We start from the raw sequence: 16223 nt of genomic DNA on the forward strand, positions 1-16223 counted from the left end.
AGAGTCTCTCCTGACAACACAGCAGTGTCTACACAGGGGTTCAGGTTGGTATAACTACGTCACACAGGAGGCGGGTGTGTGTGGATTTTTCACCCCTCTAAGTAACATAGTTATACCGATAGAGGTCTGTAGGTCAGACCAAACCTCGGTTGTATACATGATGGTGGCAGAAGCAGCCAAGGCATTTCTCGACGCCATCTCCCCACCTCCCACCCATCCAGGAGGAGTTGAACTCACATGAACGCTCTGAATTCTGGGCCTTTGCCAACCAAAGACAGCAACTGTGAGTGGGGTGCTGTAAAAGGTGGAAGGTTTGGTGAGTGGGGTGCAGGGGAGGCAAAGGCAGGTTCAAGGAGAATTTGTTGCACTTTCACACCACAAGGGGAGAAACTGAGGCAAAGGACACTGCCCAATATATTCTGGGGTAGGAGTTTGCTCGTGGCTAAGGCTACGATTATATCACGGAGGTCACGGACATGAGGCCTTTCCCCTCCAATTAGCTCTGTCCCCCAATAATCCCCACCCTAGAACTGACCAGGGGGCAGGTAGCTCCCTAGCCTGATGGGGGAGGAAGGCCATGGGGCACCCGCCCCCCGGATGCATATGCTGGACCCTACCTGGTGAGGCCCCGCTGCCCGGGCCCGTCTCCTCCCTGAGGGGCTTGGCCGCGATGCTTATCTTCTTGATGCTGTGGAAGGGGATGGTGTGGGGTGTGGCGGCGTGTATGGGAAGGCCGTCTCCACCACCAAGCGTCCCCGGCTCCCCTGCGGCTGGTGGCAGGGGACCTCTGCAGTTGCCCAGCCATGGCAGGAAGAGTGGGGCAGTGGGGGACCCTAGACATCCCACTTGCCACAGGTGGCAGGGAAACGGAGCTCCCTGCTGCCGTAGGCAGTGGGACCCCCCACACAACTACTTAGGTGCCGTGGGGAACGGGGGACTTCAAAGTGGGAGAGTGGGGGTGGGGGACCCCGGAGCTCCAGCAGCAGCGGGCACTGAGCTGAACTCGCCTCCCCGTTTTCTTAGTATATTTTTGTAGTGAAAGTCAGGACAGGTCACAGGCTTCCATGAATTGCCCATGACCTGTCTGTGATTTTTACTAAAAATATCTTTGCCTTACTCATGGTCACAAGCTTTTGAATCGTGGTTGTGGGGTTTCCCAGATTAATGCCAGGTTCCTTTCCCCTTTTTATTAAAAGTTCTCTTTGTTATACACAGACTCAGTGCTTGGGAGAGGGAATGCATTGCCTCAGAGAGGTGCCTGGGGTGGTGTGAAGTTTTCCCAGATTACTGGGTGAGGGTGTGACGGGTTTGGTCACAGAGACCACTTGGGACTGTCACCTGATGTGCTGAAATTACCTCTGAGCCTGTTTCCCCTGCCAGCTTGGGACTTCAGCTCCCTGCCTTGTTGAGTCAGACATGTTAACCAGCTGCAAGGGTCTGGGCCATGTCCCATAGCTGCAGACTAACTAAAAACAGCTCAGCTGTTTACCTATCTCCAGCCCCCAGACACCCAGCTCCCAATGGGATCCAAACCCCAAATAAATCCATTTGACTCTGTATAAAGCTTGTACAGGGTAAATTCATAATTTTTTCGCCCTCTACATCATGGTATCAGGGATAGAGAGATATGCTCAGCTGTTTGCTCCCCCAGGTATTAATCATTTACTCTGGGTTTATTAATAAACAAAAGTGATTTTATTAAGCATAAAAAGTAGGATTTAAGTGGTTTCAAGTAATAACAGCCAGAACAAAGAAAGTCTCGAAACAAAATAAAACAAAACATGCAAGTCTAAGCCTAATACATTAAGAAACTGATTACAGGTAATATCTCACCCTCAGAAATGTTCCAATATGTTTCTTTCATACACTCCTTCCTTTTCTGGGCCCAGTCCTTTCCCCTGGTACAGCCTTTGTTAGATCCAGCAGACATCTCAGGTGGTAAGCAGGGGTTTTCTCATGACCAGCATCCCTTTGTCCTGCTCCACACACTTTTATAGCTTTGGCACAAGGCAGGAATCTTTTCTCTCTCTGGGTTCCCACCCGTCCTTCTAAATGGAAAAGTACCAGGTTTAAGATGGATTTCATTATCAGGTGAATGGTCACATGTCACTGTAAGCCCCCCAGTCTCCATTCCCCATGGGCTGGCCCACACGCACACAGGAAGGCTTTCAAATAACTAAGGCCATTTAAAACTGATTGTTTCGGGAGCACCCTTAATGACCTCCACTTAATATGTTTTTCATCAGTGATACAAGTTTATATCTCCTAACTCCAGATATAGAAATAACACATGCAAACAAATAGGATGAACACACTTAGTAGATTACAAGCTTTCTAAAGACACCATACAAGGGGTATTTAGCATAAAGCATATTCCAGTTGTCTCATATTCATGAGCATATTTCCATAAAGCATATGGAGTGCAACGTCACAGGGGGCTCCAGCCGGTTCTGTTTTGTATTGGAACCCCTAGGTATTGAACCCGGCCCTGGTGGCTGCCGACTCCGCCTGGCAGAAGGGTTACTTCTGCCAAGAAAAGCAGAAAAATGACAATAGGTTCCAAGGCCATTGAGAGTGTAATGTGCAAACTGGCGGGTTGTCTCTGGGAGGCAACACACAAAGCCCCTGGATCCTGACCCATAGGGATAATGGAGCCAAGGGAAATTCTTCACGGTGCTGACTGCTCACTGGGGATGATCCGTCTGCACTGACAAGGATTCAATCCCAGGGGACAATCTGATCTATTCAGATCATTACACTGCAAGAGCCAATGCCTGCCTAGGCCACAGTGAGTGACCCCTGGAGCTCCCAGGAGAGCCAAGGGAAGGGAACGCGGAGGTGCCAGGACAGGGCATTCCGTTCTGGTGCCTAAGACATCTAGGATACTGCTGGATAGTGACCCACTCTCACTAACACTTGCAGTGATGTTCCCAGCTGGCTCATAACCAATCCTGCATCATTCGGGGGCAAATCACCTTTACAGCCGTGATGAGACCCAGCTAGAGATGACTGTGTCACAGGCTGGTATTGGAACACAGCAGAGAACCTCTTACCGTCTTGGTGCTGGTGGTGGGGACAGCAGACATGGATAGATCGGATGTCTGAGATTTTGTGCTGGACGTTCGGAATCTCTTGATCCATCTCCTGTACTCCTCTCTCACCTGGAGAGTGAGGGACACGGTCACTGCACTATGTAACTAACTCTGAGAAGATCAGACATGGTCACCGCGAGGCCAGTGAAGGTGCTGGGTGCTGACGGGCCGTGGGCATTACCTGGCGATTGAGGAGACAGTGCACCAGGAAGATGAAGGGTCCCTGCAGGCTGATAGCAATGAAGTATAAATACCGCATGACCATCGCTGCTGGGCCGACTTGGAGGAAACCAAGGCTCCATGGGCAGCCCAGAATGAAAAACTGGGCAATGGCTTTAAAGGTCAGTAACCTGGATAAAGGCAGATGGAGAGATCCCGTTACAATAACCCTATGGATAGTAATTGGGCCAGGAGAATCTGGGCAGAATGGGGTGGAGCTAACATCTTCAGCTTTCCTGTGTGGGACAGGGTTACTGTCAATAAAAACACTGTGTTTATTTGTTCCCACGGACCCTAGATATTCTGTTCCCCTCCTGCAATCCCTCACACCCTCCCTGTGCCAAGGACCCTCCAAACCAAGGCATCTGACCCTCCAGGATTTTTTTGTTGCCTTCTCACCTGTGGTCTCTGAGGGTGGACACATCTGCATTGAGGGAGGAGAGTGTTCTTCTGAGGATCCACAGGGTTAGGGCAAAGAACATTATATTTATCTGTGGGAACAGCGGGAAATATTTCCTGTAAAACATCCCATCTGGGGCCGGTGACTCCAGCTGAGGCAGGGAACGATCCCAGGGGAACGAACCGAACACTGCAGAACCGGGGACTGTTTGTTTCTGGTGGGAATCATCCCCTCTCCTGTAATATCCCTGGCAGCTCTCGGTCCCTTCCCATGCGTGGAGCTGACAGCACAGCCAGGGCTGAGATGGCTCAATGGGATCACAGAGGCCAGATGCTCCTCAAAGTTAAATATGAAGCCTCTCCAGTAGAGTCAGTAGCAATTTTGGGTTTACATTGGTGTAACAGAGTAGGATCTGGCTCAGAGATTCCAGATCCTGCCTCTAGAATACTTCCTGCCACTTTCCAGCTCTAACAAATTCCCCGCACCCCCAACGTCCCCAGGGGGTAGGGAGGAATATGTAGGGACATTTGTTCCCCCCCCCCCCCCCGCTAGAAAAACCACTGCAGAGTGCAGCCCTCGCCCTTCCTTGTTCCTTGGGTCATTAACTAGACTAGATCACACTCTTGCTGTCTTCACTTGGCAAAACTCCTGACATCCATGGGAGCTGTGCCCGACTAAAAGCTGTAGGCCTGGGGATACAGCACAGGGACTAATCCTGCGAGTAACCCAGCAGATGAGCCAGATGGGACCTAACGGGGTTTTTCCTTGTATGTTATGGGGAGGGATAGCTAAGTGGTTTGACCATTGGTCTGCTAAACCCAGGGTTGTGAGTTCAATCCTTGAGGGGGCCACTTCGGGGATCTGGGGCAAAATCTGTACTTAGTCCTGCTAGTGAAGGCAGGGGGCTAGACTCAATGACCTTTCAAGATCCCTTCCAGTTCTAGGAGATAGGATATCTTTATAATTTATATTTATTTTATATACCATGTTCTCCTCCCTGCTTCACTGAAATCAATGGGGTTACAGAGGTAAATGGAGAATGGGGCTCTGTGGTTCTGGGAGGTACCCACCAGGATTATGGCACAGACTGGACCCAGGAAGCTCCAATGAAAGCCGCTCTCCGGGCTGAGAAAGCACCTAAAGGCAGGGAGCAAGAAGAAGGTGATTTAATGGGATTACTGCCCTTTTTCAGCCCCGGGGGCAGAGAGGGGGTGTCACAGGGCAGCTGGCTCTCAAAAGCGAGATGGATCTCAGCCTGCCTGTGACATGGCCGACTCCCTTGCAGGCAGCAGGTAAACAGCCCTCCCCATGTACCTCAGCATCTCCTGCTTTCAGCCCCCACTTCCTCTTCCACCTCCTCAATGACCCTTTCTGGTGGATGGGCGCAGTATTGCTGGAGGGCCAGACATGCAGCGGATGGACATTGGCCTCGCTGCACTGAAGGAAGTGGAGCTGCCCTGATTTACACCAGAAGAGGATCTAGCCTGGGGTGTCTAGAACACGCCACGCCCTGTTTTAGTGAGTCGCTCACTTTAGAGAGGGGATCCTCAGGGATTTGCACACAGGAAGAAGGTGCATTTGTTTCCTGCCCACCAGCCCCACAAACCCAGCCTGGGAGCTGGGAGTCAAGCTGGGATCTTTCTGGCATGTTCTTCTGCATCATCAGTGGGGTGAGGAGTGCAGATGTCAGGTGGGCAACTCAACTGCAGCGCTCGGGGCAGCTTAGTGTCACTGGGGATGGGAAGGGTCCCAGGGGGACATTCAGATCCCAGGCAGGGTGAGCCAGGAAATCTCGGTTCAAGTCAGACCTGGGGTGAGCTGGACAAGTGCATGGAAGCCACATCCCAGCTCCCTTTTGGGATGGGCGCTGCACGTACTTTGTGTAAGCTCCGTAGCCTTTGTGATTCACTGCTGCAGAAATAGCCACCACCAGGGCTGGGAATCCGTAGCCGAACGGGTACATGAATCTCTTAATGAACCGGCTGGTGTAATTCACGACCTGCAGGTTCCTGACGATGAGGAAGAGGTGCAGCCCCTCCAGGAACATCCAGGAGAAGCAGGCCAGGAAGAGGTAGTGTAGGAGCGCAGCAATGACAGCACACGCCACCTGGGGGAGACAGAGAGCCCAGGGACACTGCGGTGGGGAAGGGAAATGCTGAGTATGGGGGAGACCTGCCGGGGGGTCACACCAGGATTCTTGTTAGCAGAGCTCTCCAGTCATAATGCTCCGTGACCCAGAGACAGCAGGTTCCTCGTTCTATGGAGGGTCCTGCGGGTGCACATTGCTGATGCAGGAAGGGAGCAGAGATTAGTGGTTAGAGCAGGGGAACAGGGCTCAGGGGATCCAGGTTCTTTTCCCAGCCCTGCCACAGAGTCCCTGGGTGACCACGGGCAAGTCACGTAGGAGAGGAATCGAGGCACAGGGAGACTGTGACATAGGGATAGAACTGGCTGAACTCCAGGGGTTGGGGACACTCAGACCACTGTGCCCAGTGTGAAGGGGCCTAAGAGGCTGGAAACATCACCCGGAATCCCCCCTGTGCCCTGCACAGCCCAGAATCCAGGGAGCACAAAGGGGTTCAAAGCCACATGGCCCGGCCCTGCTGCGAGTGGAGGAACAGAGCAGGGGAGAATCGGGCCGTACCTGATTGCGGCTGCGGGGCATCAGGTTGAAGATGAACCCGTGGAACACACAGAGGCAGAGGCAGAGCTGCAGATGGAGGGAGGTGCTGACGTTGCGGATGGAGCGGCACAGGAGGAAGGTGAGGATGGCGAGCAAGAGGCACAGCAGTGACAGAGTCAGTCCCACGTATTTGATGATGGTCAGTGGGTAACTCTCCTGTAACACAGCAAAGGGACAATCACCAGTGACCCCAGCCCAGCCCCCTCGGCTCCGACTCAGCCTTTTCCCCAGCAAAGCCTCCAGTGGCTCCATGGAGAGCTTTGTCCACGGCTGAGTGCGGAGCTCAGGGTCCTGCCCTGTGATCTGAGTCTCACGGTGAGATACCGTCACTGTGGTGGGAGCCATTAGGACGGCGAAGCTGGAGAGATGGTCACAGCTGCAGTTGGTGTGAGTGCTGTTCGTGTGCACGGCGGTGCAGCCGTCCGGAGACCAGCTGCCGCTCTTGGCCACTACTTTCCAGTAGACGCAGAGAGCCTCGTCCTCCTGTTTTTTAGCCGCTCTACTAGAAGGACGAGGAGGATCGAGTCCCAGCAATGAAAGGAATAAACACAGGATTGCCCTTATCTGGGATGGGGTTTATAGGGGTCACCATAATACTAACAGCAAAGGTTTTTGTCTGGGAATTTCCATATTGGTGATAAAAAACACAGGGCAAAATCCTCAACTAATGAAGGATGGATTCAAACGTACCCATGGAGAGAAACTCTCTTCGATTTCCTCGTACTCAGCACTGGAGTTATTGCTGGGGCCTTAGAGCGATGGGAAGAGAGGAGCAGACGTTAGAGCTTTTATATCAGATTTTCATCTCAACTCACTCCTGCCTGGGGGAAAATCCCCTTCTCTTCCCAGCCCTGATGGCTGCTCTCTGTCCACCTGCCAGTCCTGTGATGCCAATAGTTTAACATGCGGCTGCTACAAAACTCCCCCCCTTCCTGCCCGTGCGGGGAAGGGGGTCACACACAGCTGGGGGTGCACGGAGGGCGAATGACCATGGGGGCTCCCCCCACCGATTGCAGGGGGCGTGGTCTGTCGGTCAATCTGTCTGCTCCATCTAACCCCCCCCGTTCAATTCTCCTTTATTCCCTGCTATTTGCAGTGCCCAAATCCCTGTGGCACAAACCCTCTCCCACCCCCCAGATTGGGGGCCCAACCTTTTCCAGACCAGGACCCTGCGATCCCCTCCCTGCACCAGCCCTGACAGAGCAGGGTTAAGGTGGGGGCCCCGATCAGCCAGTTAAGCTGCAAAGGGGAAGTGACTTAGGCTGTGTGCAGGGCGCTACCTAGAAGGAAGCTCGCCTGGGAGGGGACAGGTGGGGTTTCTATAGAGCCCGAGGGCTGGGCCTAGTGGTGGGGGCCTGAGGCAAGGGGGGCTAGGGATCCCTGAGGGGGGGCTAGGGGCCCCGGAGGAAGGGTTTCACTAGCAGGCATAGGAGAGAGGGGTCTGACTTTGAAAGGCTCCCCCAGAATGGGGATCACAGCGTGACCTGGCCGGACGGCCGAGACACAGGGTAGCTGCGACTCTGGGAGCTGCAATGGTGGAAGAGTAGAAAGGAGGTGCTGAACAGGAGCTAGTCGTCAGAACGGGGCGCCACGCTCAACGTTACAGACCCCAGCCCGATGGGTCCCCTCCCCGTTCGGGATAGACCCAGCCCCGCCCCTCCCATGGAGCACTAGGAGAAGGGTCGGTGGGCTGTGCCCAGGAGAGTGCAGGGGAATTGGGTGCTGTCCCTTTAAACTAGTTTCTTTGCTCTCTGGTGGCGCTCACGGGGGTCGATGGCAGAATCCCGCAGACCCCCACATGCGGCCAGGCCCTGCACGGCTGGTAAACAGGTTGTCTGGAAGCCAGCTAGATCCGGGGGATCCCCCTATTCCTAACACTGCGCAGTGAGGAGCAGCCCGACAACGTCCATTCCTGGACCCTGCTGTGACCCCCAGGCTCAGGGCCCCGAAGGGCGAATCCACTGAGCCCTCAGACGGATGATGCCAGCTCGACACTCGCTGCCGATCCGCCTGTGGAAGCCGAAGCTGGAAGAGACCCGCCCAGCCTGACCCCCAGCATAGCCCCAGCTGGAGTCGCCACCCAGCGGTTCACCAATCTGTCCCCAAACAGTGGGGATTGTACTGTGCTCACCTGCTCCTGGGCCTTTCACCACTGTGGAGAGTCTGATCTGACAGACGGGCCCCGCCCTGCCCGGGCACAGAGAGCCCTGCCGTGATCTAGCCAAACACTGGAGCGCCGTGCACCTGCCAGGCTGTCAATGTGGGTAGCGCCAGCTGCTGGGCAAGGGGGATGTCGGGGCTCCATGGTGCAGCGGGGTCACTGACCCCATGCAGGGAGCTGGGTTTTCTACCTAGGGACCTGGCTTGTGCATGCAGAGACGCACTCGTTCCGGCCACTAAGCGCTCCCTGATATTTATCCATAATGCTTTTGCTTCTCACAGAAATCCTTGTGTCTAAAATCCCCTTCGCCTGGACATCAGCAAACATGTCAATCAGTGGGGAGAGTCAAGAGCGCTCACGGATCCTTCCCTTGGGCCGTGCTCCAGCAGCTCTGTCTCAGACTCCCCTTCTCTCTCTTTCCCGTGACAGGCTGGGAGTCAGAACAGACACTTTGCCCCGGTGTGGTGCAGAGGAAGAGCGAGACCTCAGGGCAACCTGGTTAGTTTCACCCTCCAGGCATGCGGGTTTGTTTCAGAGATCCTGGGTAAGCTCAGTGGCCGTGCATTAACAGCATCGCCAACGCCAACCAATAAAAGCCCCAAACCGTGAGCCAGACTGCAAAAAAGTCATGAGATATGATTTTTAAACCAGAGATTTTTTTTAACAATCCATTTTTGTTATATCCTTGGGGGCAACAGTTTTAGGAAGAAATCACTGGAGACACAGAGAGCTGTAAACCTTGGAGCAGCCATTTATTGCCACACACTGAACTAACCAAAAACGAGCCAAAACTGACTGGGTATCCCCTAATAATCTAATTCAGTTGCCATAGCAACACAAGATTCTATTACTACGACACCCAAATACACAACATATTCCTCCCCCTTTAATAAGAACGTCTCCTAAATAAAACAAACACTAAACTAGAGAAGGGGGGTAGACAGCCTCCGTTCCTGGCTAAACCCCGGGGATTATTTTGCCCCGTAACCGTGGGTTTGCCCTAGCTAAAGGAGTACTACTAAAGGAGGAGTTCTTTGAGAGAAAGCAGGAGCCCGGTGAAACTATCTGGGCATACGCGTATGACCTCCAGGAGAGAATGAGCAAAGTGGAGCGGCGATGCCCTTGACGAGTTCCAGACCCAGATATGATTCTAAAAGAGCAGTCGGTGCTGGGGCTCCGGGACGACTCCCTCCGACGTGAAATGAAGAGGAGGTTTAAAGAAGAGCCCAGTAAGAAGTTCCACGAACTCATGCAGGCTGCCATTATGTGGTCAGAAGAAGAGGAAGTTCCTGTGGCAGAGACAGCCAAGCCTAACCCCCGTACACGAAGTGGGGGCCTAGTGAATGCAGCTGCTGGGGAAAAGGCCCTCCCGCAAACAGAGATAACATTGGAAAGCTTAAGTGAAGCTGTCCAAAAACTGGCGGTCCAACAGGGGGAGATGCTGAAAGTGATGACCGAGTTGATGAAAGAAAAAAATCCCATTAGTATGCCAAAGTCTCCAAGGGCACCTGGATCCCGAAGAGCCCCACCGAAGGACGAGCTGGGAAGATACATTTGTTACACTTGTGAAAGGCCAGGACATACTAGCCGAGAATGTCCACTGAGAAGGAGAACAGAGACCCAAGCACTCGAAACCAATGGGGCACCAGGAGCGAGTGGTCCATCGACAGTAGAAGGCCAAGCAGTGGCAGAAGGATTCCTAGGCCTGTCTTCGTGGAAAATCCCTCTGCATACAGTGTTGAGAGGAACGTGGGCAGTGCCAGCATATCTATCGACTTCTGTACACGAGCATTTGGAGACTGTCTAACTGCTGAAGTATGTATAGCAGGGTGAAAACCAGATGTTTGTTAGATACTGGTTCAGAATTCACAACCATTACTGAGTCGCATTTTCAAAAATATTTAAAGGACAAGGAGCTGACCATGCACAGCACACAGTTTGTACGACTAACAGCTGTTAATGGACTGGCAATCCCAGTGGTGGGGTGCCTTGAAGAAGACATAGAGTATATGAGCCAGACACTGCCAGGAAAATGCATCTTCATCTTGAAAGACAAAGCCTCAAAAGGGAGCCATACGGGAGAAGGAGTCCCAGGGATTCTAGGAATGACATCATTAGTGAGCTGAAGAAGCTACTCTTACAGGAGAAGGAACCAGGAGGATGAACCGCCACGAGCACTCTACGAAGAATGCCGTGCTGAGTAGAGTACTGGCCTGAGTGGAGAGGCAGAGTCATTCCCTGGACCCCACAAGGCAGATTGGAAATGTTAAAGAGGGCAGAAAACGGAAGACCATTATTCCTCCTTGGAGAGGGACGGTCCTTGATGAACACTGCTGTGTACCAGGAAATGCCAATAGATATCGAGCTCTTGTAGAGCCTACATCTGGGTCAAACCTACCTAATGGGCTCCAGCCAGCCAATGTACTGACTAGTGCCATCAAAGGAAGAGTACCAGTGAGTCTTCTAAACTCAAGCATGACGGCTATGGAGTTGCAACCTGAGGAGGTGATCCCTCAGGTGAAGGTAACATTTGGGGAGAATGGAAATGAGCTGCAGGTGACAAGGGAGAAGGGAGGAGGAGTTACCTTTCCTCAAGAATGATGTAGTGGGAGACTGCCAGTTCCAGTGGCACGCCAAGGGCTGATTCCTGCACAGGTGGCTAACATAAGGGCATTGCCAGAGAAGCATCAAGAAGTCTTTTCTAAGGATGAGGTGACCAATTACGATGACCAGGTCAAAAGTCACCACGACAGGCTGGAGAGTTGCTCTCAGTACAACTAAAGTCAGCCCAAAGTGGGAAAAGGACTTATGATCGCAAGTCCAGTGGGGCTCTCATCAGATCTGGTGACTGTGTACCAGTTCGTAGCCATAGACACTGAAGATGAAATAAAATAAAGGACAAATGGGAGCCAACAACAATCCCGAACTGCCAGGGTACGCTAACCAGCCTGAACAAGGAGGTCCTGAGAGAGTAGTACATAGGGACCAACTAAAGCGTTGGACTATTAGTCTGACCAGGGCTCGTAGGCAGCATTTCCTGAGGAGACTGAAACCAGTGGGGTAAACCCAAACCCTAACGAGAATGGCCAGATCCCTCAAACTGACCCAGTATTACCCAAGGACAGGGAAATAGAAAATATGGGTAACGAACCACCTAGGGTTACCATATTTCAGCAAGCAAAAAAGAGGACGGGAGGAGCCCCGCCCTAGCCCCGCCCCTGCCCCTCCCACTTCCCGCCCCCCCAGAACCCCCAACCCTCCCCCCGTTCCTTGTCCCCTGACTACCCCCTCCTGGGACCCCTGCCCCTAACTGCCCCCCAGGACTCCACCCCCTATCTAAGCTTCCCTGCCTCTTGTCCCCTGACTGCCCCAACCCTTATCCACACCCCCACCCCCAGACAGACCCCTGGGACTCCCACGCCCCATCCAACCACTCCCCACCCCCTGACAGCCCCCCCCAGAACTCCCAACCCATCTAAACCCCTCTGCTCCCTGTCCCCTGACTGCTCCGATCCCTCTCCCCACTCCTGCCCCCTGACAGCTCTCCCCCAGAACTCCCAGCCCCCCACCCCCCCGCTCCTTGTCCCCTGACTGCCCCCTCCTGGGACCCCTGCTCCTAACTGCCCTCCAGAACCCCACCCCCTACCTAAGACTCCCTGTGCCTTGTCCCCTAACTGCCCCCTCCTAAGACCCCCCCCAACTGCCCCCCAGGACCCTACCCCCTACCTGTACCCTGACTGCCCAAAACTTTCTCCACTCCCCCCAAAAAGCCCCCCCCTGAACTCCCGACCCCCCCCCCCCATTTCTTGACTGCCCCCTCCAGAACCTCCCTGCCCCTTCTCCTGCCCCCTGGCCCCCTTACCCTGCTGCTCAGAACAGGGTGTTGGGCTCTGTGCGAGCCGGACACGTGGCTGCGCTCCCCAGCACAACAAAACCCGGTCCCTGGCCCTGCACAGTGCTGCCGGAGCCGGGCTGCAGCGGAGAGCTGCCGGCTCAGAATGCAGGGCGGAGCTCCTCTACAGCTGCTCCGGAGTCCAGCCCGGGACTTTCCTGCAGCCCTCCCAGCCGCTCGCTCTGCTCTGCCGGGGAGGGGGGAAATCCCGGACATTTTGAGTGATTTACAAATTCCCCCCGGACGCTATTTTTAGCACAAAAAGGAGGACATGTCCGGGTAAATCCGGACGAATGGTAACCCTAGAACCACCAGTCTTAAGAAGGTCCCAGCGAGCTAATGAGGGTGTACTGCCTGGTAAACTTACAGATGATTATGTTATTGGTTCTATGAGTGTTTTAATGAATACAGTTATGTATAGTATGAAGAAGTGGATGTGGAATGTTAAATATGTTAAATGTTCTTTTGATAATTGTTAATGGGTTTGTGATATAACGTGATGTGGGTTTCTGTTGTTGCCATGGGACCAGGATGTACTGGTGTGAATATTGTGGCTGTGGCAGAATTTTAGCAAGGGGGGATGTAAGGGGAGTGTCGCCCCCTTACTAACATTCAGTGGGGGCGCTTTGGTTGGCTGCTCCCAGCACTGAAAGAATGGGGAGAGGCCAATGCGCCAGGTCAGCCTCAGCCTCGGAGACTGATTGACAGGGCGGACAGGCTAATCAGGGAGTCAAGAGGACAGAGGAGTCCCGTCCTCCGTGCGAGCTGGAATTGCCTGGGTCAGTCAGCGTGGGGCCGAGCTAAGGAGAGAGCCGGGGCCCACGCTGAGCTGGGGAGCAGAGCTGGGCCAGATCCAGAGGGGACAGAAAAGCAACCCAGGAAGCAGATCAGAGTTAGGAGCAGAGCAAGAGACGCCGCCCAGGGAGAGCAGATCCGGTGCTGGGAGCAGAGCTGCAGCCACAGAGCCAGGTGTGGTGAGCAACTGGGGCCAGCCAAGGGGGGACCTTGGGCACAGAGGCCCAGCACAGAAAGACAGCCCCAGCCAAGGGCCCTTGCAGGCCAGACTGGGAGGGGGATCTTAACCCAACTGGGGCTGACGCTGGGAAGAAGGGTCCCACCACCCAAACCTGGAGGTGTGTGGCCACCACCATTGCAAGTGTCCAACCCGCAGCATCCCTGCAGCACTGCCAAGGCCCGAAAAGGAGACCTGGGACCTACAAGGAACAGACTGTGAATTGCTCTGATGTCCAGAGACACTGTTTGTGATGTTCCCTGCCTCAAAGCAGGGTGATGTGTTTTCCTTTAACCTTTCCCATTTTCCTTATTCTTTTTTTAAATTAATGGTTTATTAAACAACTTGTATTTGCTTTAAATTGTATGAAATGATCAGTGGGTCAGGGAGGTGCCCAGTGCAGAGAGAGTACCCTGGAGTGGGGACACCCTAGCCCCTGTCCTAGGTGACCACAGCAGGGTTGGAGGTCGAGCCCCCCAGGAATCCTGGGCCCAGACTTGTTGGGGTTACGAGGATTCTGCCAGACAGGAGAGTGGAAGGGGAGTCCTCAAGGGCAGGGAGGCTTCTGGGTAAAGGAGGTGGGAGCGAGGACTCAGATCCTTTCGCTAGCCCACTTCACCGGGGGAGTGCAGATGCCCGGAAAGTTCCCCACAATAGCAGGAACATTCCTCCGCTTACATTTTGACTCTTCCCAAATCCCAAATAGAGAAGGGAGATGGGGAGCTTCTGTTCTTCCCATCTCATAACACGAGAGCAAGGGCCAGTCAGGGCAGTGAGAAGAGGGGAAATTCAAAACTGAGCCAAGGAAATGTTGTTTTGTGCAGGAGTCAGTGAGGTCAAGAATTTAGCAAGATTCAAGGAGCGACTGGACATTCCTATGGATGATGAGAACAGCCAGAGTAGGGTGACCAGATCACCCAAGTCAAATATCGGGACGCGGGGGGGGAGGGTGACGCGGGGAGGGGGGGGGCGTTGCCAAAAACAAAAAAACAAAAAAAAAACCCTTCCTCCGCAAGCGCTGGAGGGAGGCCCGGGAGACTCAGAGGGAGCGCGGGGCCGGGGTGAGTGAGAGTCCGGCCTGGTCCCGAGCAGGCAGGACTCAGTCGGGTGGTAGGGAGAGGAGGGGGGCGGCCCGCGGTGCCAGGCGGCGGCTGTTCTCCCCCCGGGCAGTGGGACTCGGGAGCAGCCGCTGCTGCAGCTCCCACTGCCGCGGGGGAGGAAGCGGCCGATGGCCAAGCTCGGCGGCTGCGGCTCTGGTGCCCCCGAACCCCCCGAGCCGGGGCCTGCTGCGGGGACCCAGCAGCGCGCACGCTGCGCCCAGCCCCTGGCCAGTCGCGTCTGGGCTGCTGCCCAGCTGGTGCTATCCCGCGGCGGCCCCGGAGTGGGGACAGCAGGCCCCAGCCCCCCCGTCCCGCTCGGGTCCCGCAGGGGAACGAACGGGGCTGGGCTGCCGATGCCTCCGCTGAACCGAATCAGCATTTTCTGGTAAAAAATGGGTCCTTGGGAAATTCCTGCCTGGATCTGCCCTCACTCCAGCCCCCAGTGTAGAGCCCTGGGCCCCAGTTTCTATTCTCTGCTGGCCATGGGGCAGGGAAGGGAAGGGGAGGGCTACACAGGGGCCTTCTCCTCTCCCCTGCACACACCCACCGTGCTCTATAAACCCACCCCAAGACGCCCACGCCAAGGTGCTGCTCCCGGCTCACCAGACCTGACTCTGCTCTCCTCCCACAAGGGAAAGGGACCGGAGGGGGCGGAGGCCGGAGACCCCGGGCAGCCGGGAGCGCTGGGGAAGGTTAGCCAGGAGGAGTCAGCCTTACCTTGTATGCCATGATTCTGGGCCACGGTGCCCCACAGGTACAGGGCGATGCAGAGCCCTGGAAGGCAGAGACAGGGTAAGGCATCATGGGCAGATGATAACCGCCACTCAGCTGCACACACCCCCAGCCGCCCCCGTCCTGCCAACAGAGCCCTGCTATTTTTGCGCCCGAGGCAAGAATATAAAATTGCGCCCTCCCCTCTCCATATAATTTCATAGTAGTTACTTTGTAAAAAAAAAGAAAAATACGTAAATAATAAGAATAATAATGATACTAGAACGTTTATTTATTTTAATCATAAGATCCGCGTACAAAATCAACCAATACATATAAGGTGTGCATCATAGTGCATCATGAACTGTGGGGGTCGCAGTCAGGGCTCACAGCCCGGTGCAAGGGTCAGGGCTTGCAACTTGCAGCCGCGCATTGGGGTCGGGGCTCGCAACCCCCCGCATAACTGGGTCATGACCCCCCGTTAGAGAACCAATGCTTTATAATTACTGTAGGGTCTATTCTATTTCTTTTCCGTTTCCATTGTACATTTGTCATGACGCAATGTGCATATTATGTGATTATAATTTTTCATAAGATAATAAGAATTACAAAACTTAATTTGTCTTTTTCTGCGCCTCTCAGCTTTGCGCGCCCTTGTTACAGCGCTGCCTGCCAATCCCGGGCCAATGGCCAGTCAGTGCCCTGCCGACGGTGGAATTAAAGATTCAGACACCTGGTGCTCTGGTATATCAGCCCCAGCTGGGATCCCTGTTCATATTTTTAACTGGTTCCAGTTGGGAACTGGACTTCTGGCCAGGGCAACTGGGTCTTTTATTGTGTGTATTAGCAACAAAGACCAGGAGCCCCCATTGTCAGGGCCAGATTTACACTTAGGGTGCCCCTAGGCACAGGGGCTTGGTGGTTGTCCCCCCCCCCCCCCCGGCTTGGAGCTC

The 16223-nt window shown here is 54.3% G+C and overlaps 2 protein-coding genes across 11 annotated transcripts in view; both read right to left on the reverse strand.

The window, feature by feature from the left end:
* The window catches only part of ADGRE5 (adhesion G protein-coupled receptor E5), a 107311-nt gene that overhangs the window by 72919 nt on the left and 18169 nt on the right, over positions 1 to 16223 (reverse strand). The window lies entirely within an intron of this gene.
* LOC101934762 (adhesion G protein-coupled receptor E2-like) overlaps positions 1548 to 16223 on the reverse strand; it is a 37075-nt gene continuing 22399 nt past the window's right edge. Inside the window, exons 2-9 of one of the 3 annotated variants that reach the window (XM_065576178.1) lie at positions 15277 to 15333; positions 6356 to 6550; positions 5589 to 5818; positions 4782 to 4848; positions 3711 to 3802; positions 3274 to 3442; positions 3054 to 3161; positions 1548 to 2048 (exon numbers count right to left, since the gene is read on the reverse strand). In XM_065576178.1, the coding sequence (XP_065432250.1) occupies positions 1992 to 2048; positions 3054 to 3161; positions 3274 to 3442; positions 3711 to 3802; positions 4782 to 4848; positions 5589 to 5818; positions 6356 to 6550; positions 15277 to 15288 (930 nt within the window). In that variant the 5' untranslated portion in view covers positions 15289 to 15333 and the 3' untranslated portion in view covers positions 1548 to 1991. Of the gene's footprint in view, positions 2049 to 2264; positions 2527 to 3053; positions 3162 to 3273; positions 3443 to 3710; positions 3803 to 4781; positions 4849 to 5588; positions 5819 to 6355; positions 7079 to 15276; positions 15334 to 16223 lie in introns of those variants that run through there. The other 2 variants (XM_065576177.1, XM_065576176.1) reach the window with 2 other exon arrangements.

Source organism: Chrysemys picta, chromosome 22, assembly GCF_011386835.1.
Source record: "Chrysemys picta bellii isolate R12L10 chromosome 22, ASM1138683v2, whole genome shotgun sequence".
Taxonomy (NCBI): domain Eukaryota; kingdom Metazoa; phylum Chordata; order Testudines; family Emydidae; genus Chrysemys; species Chrysemys picta.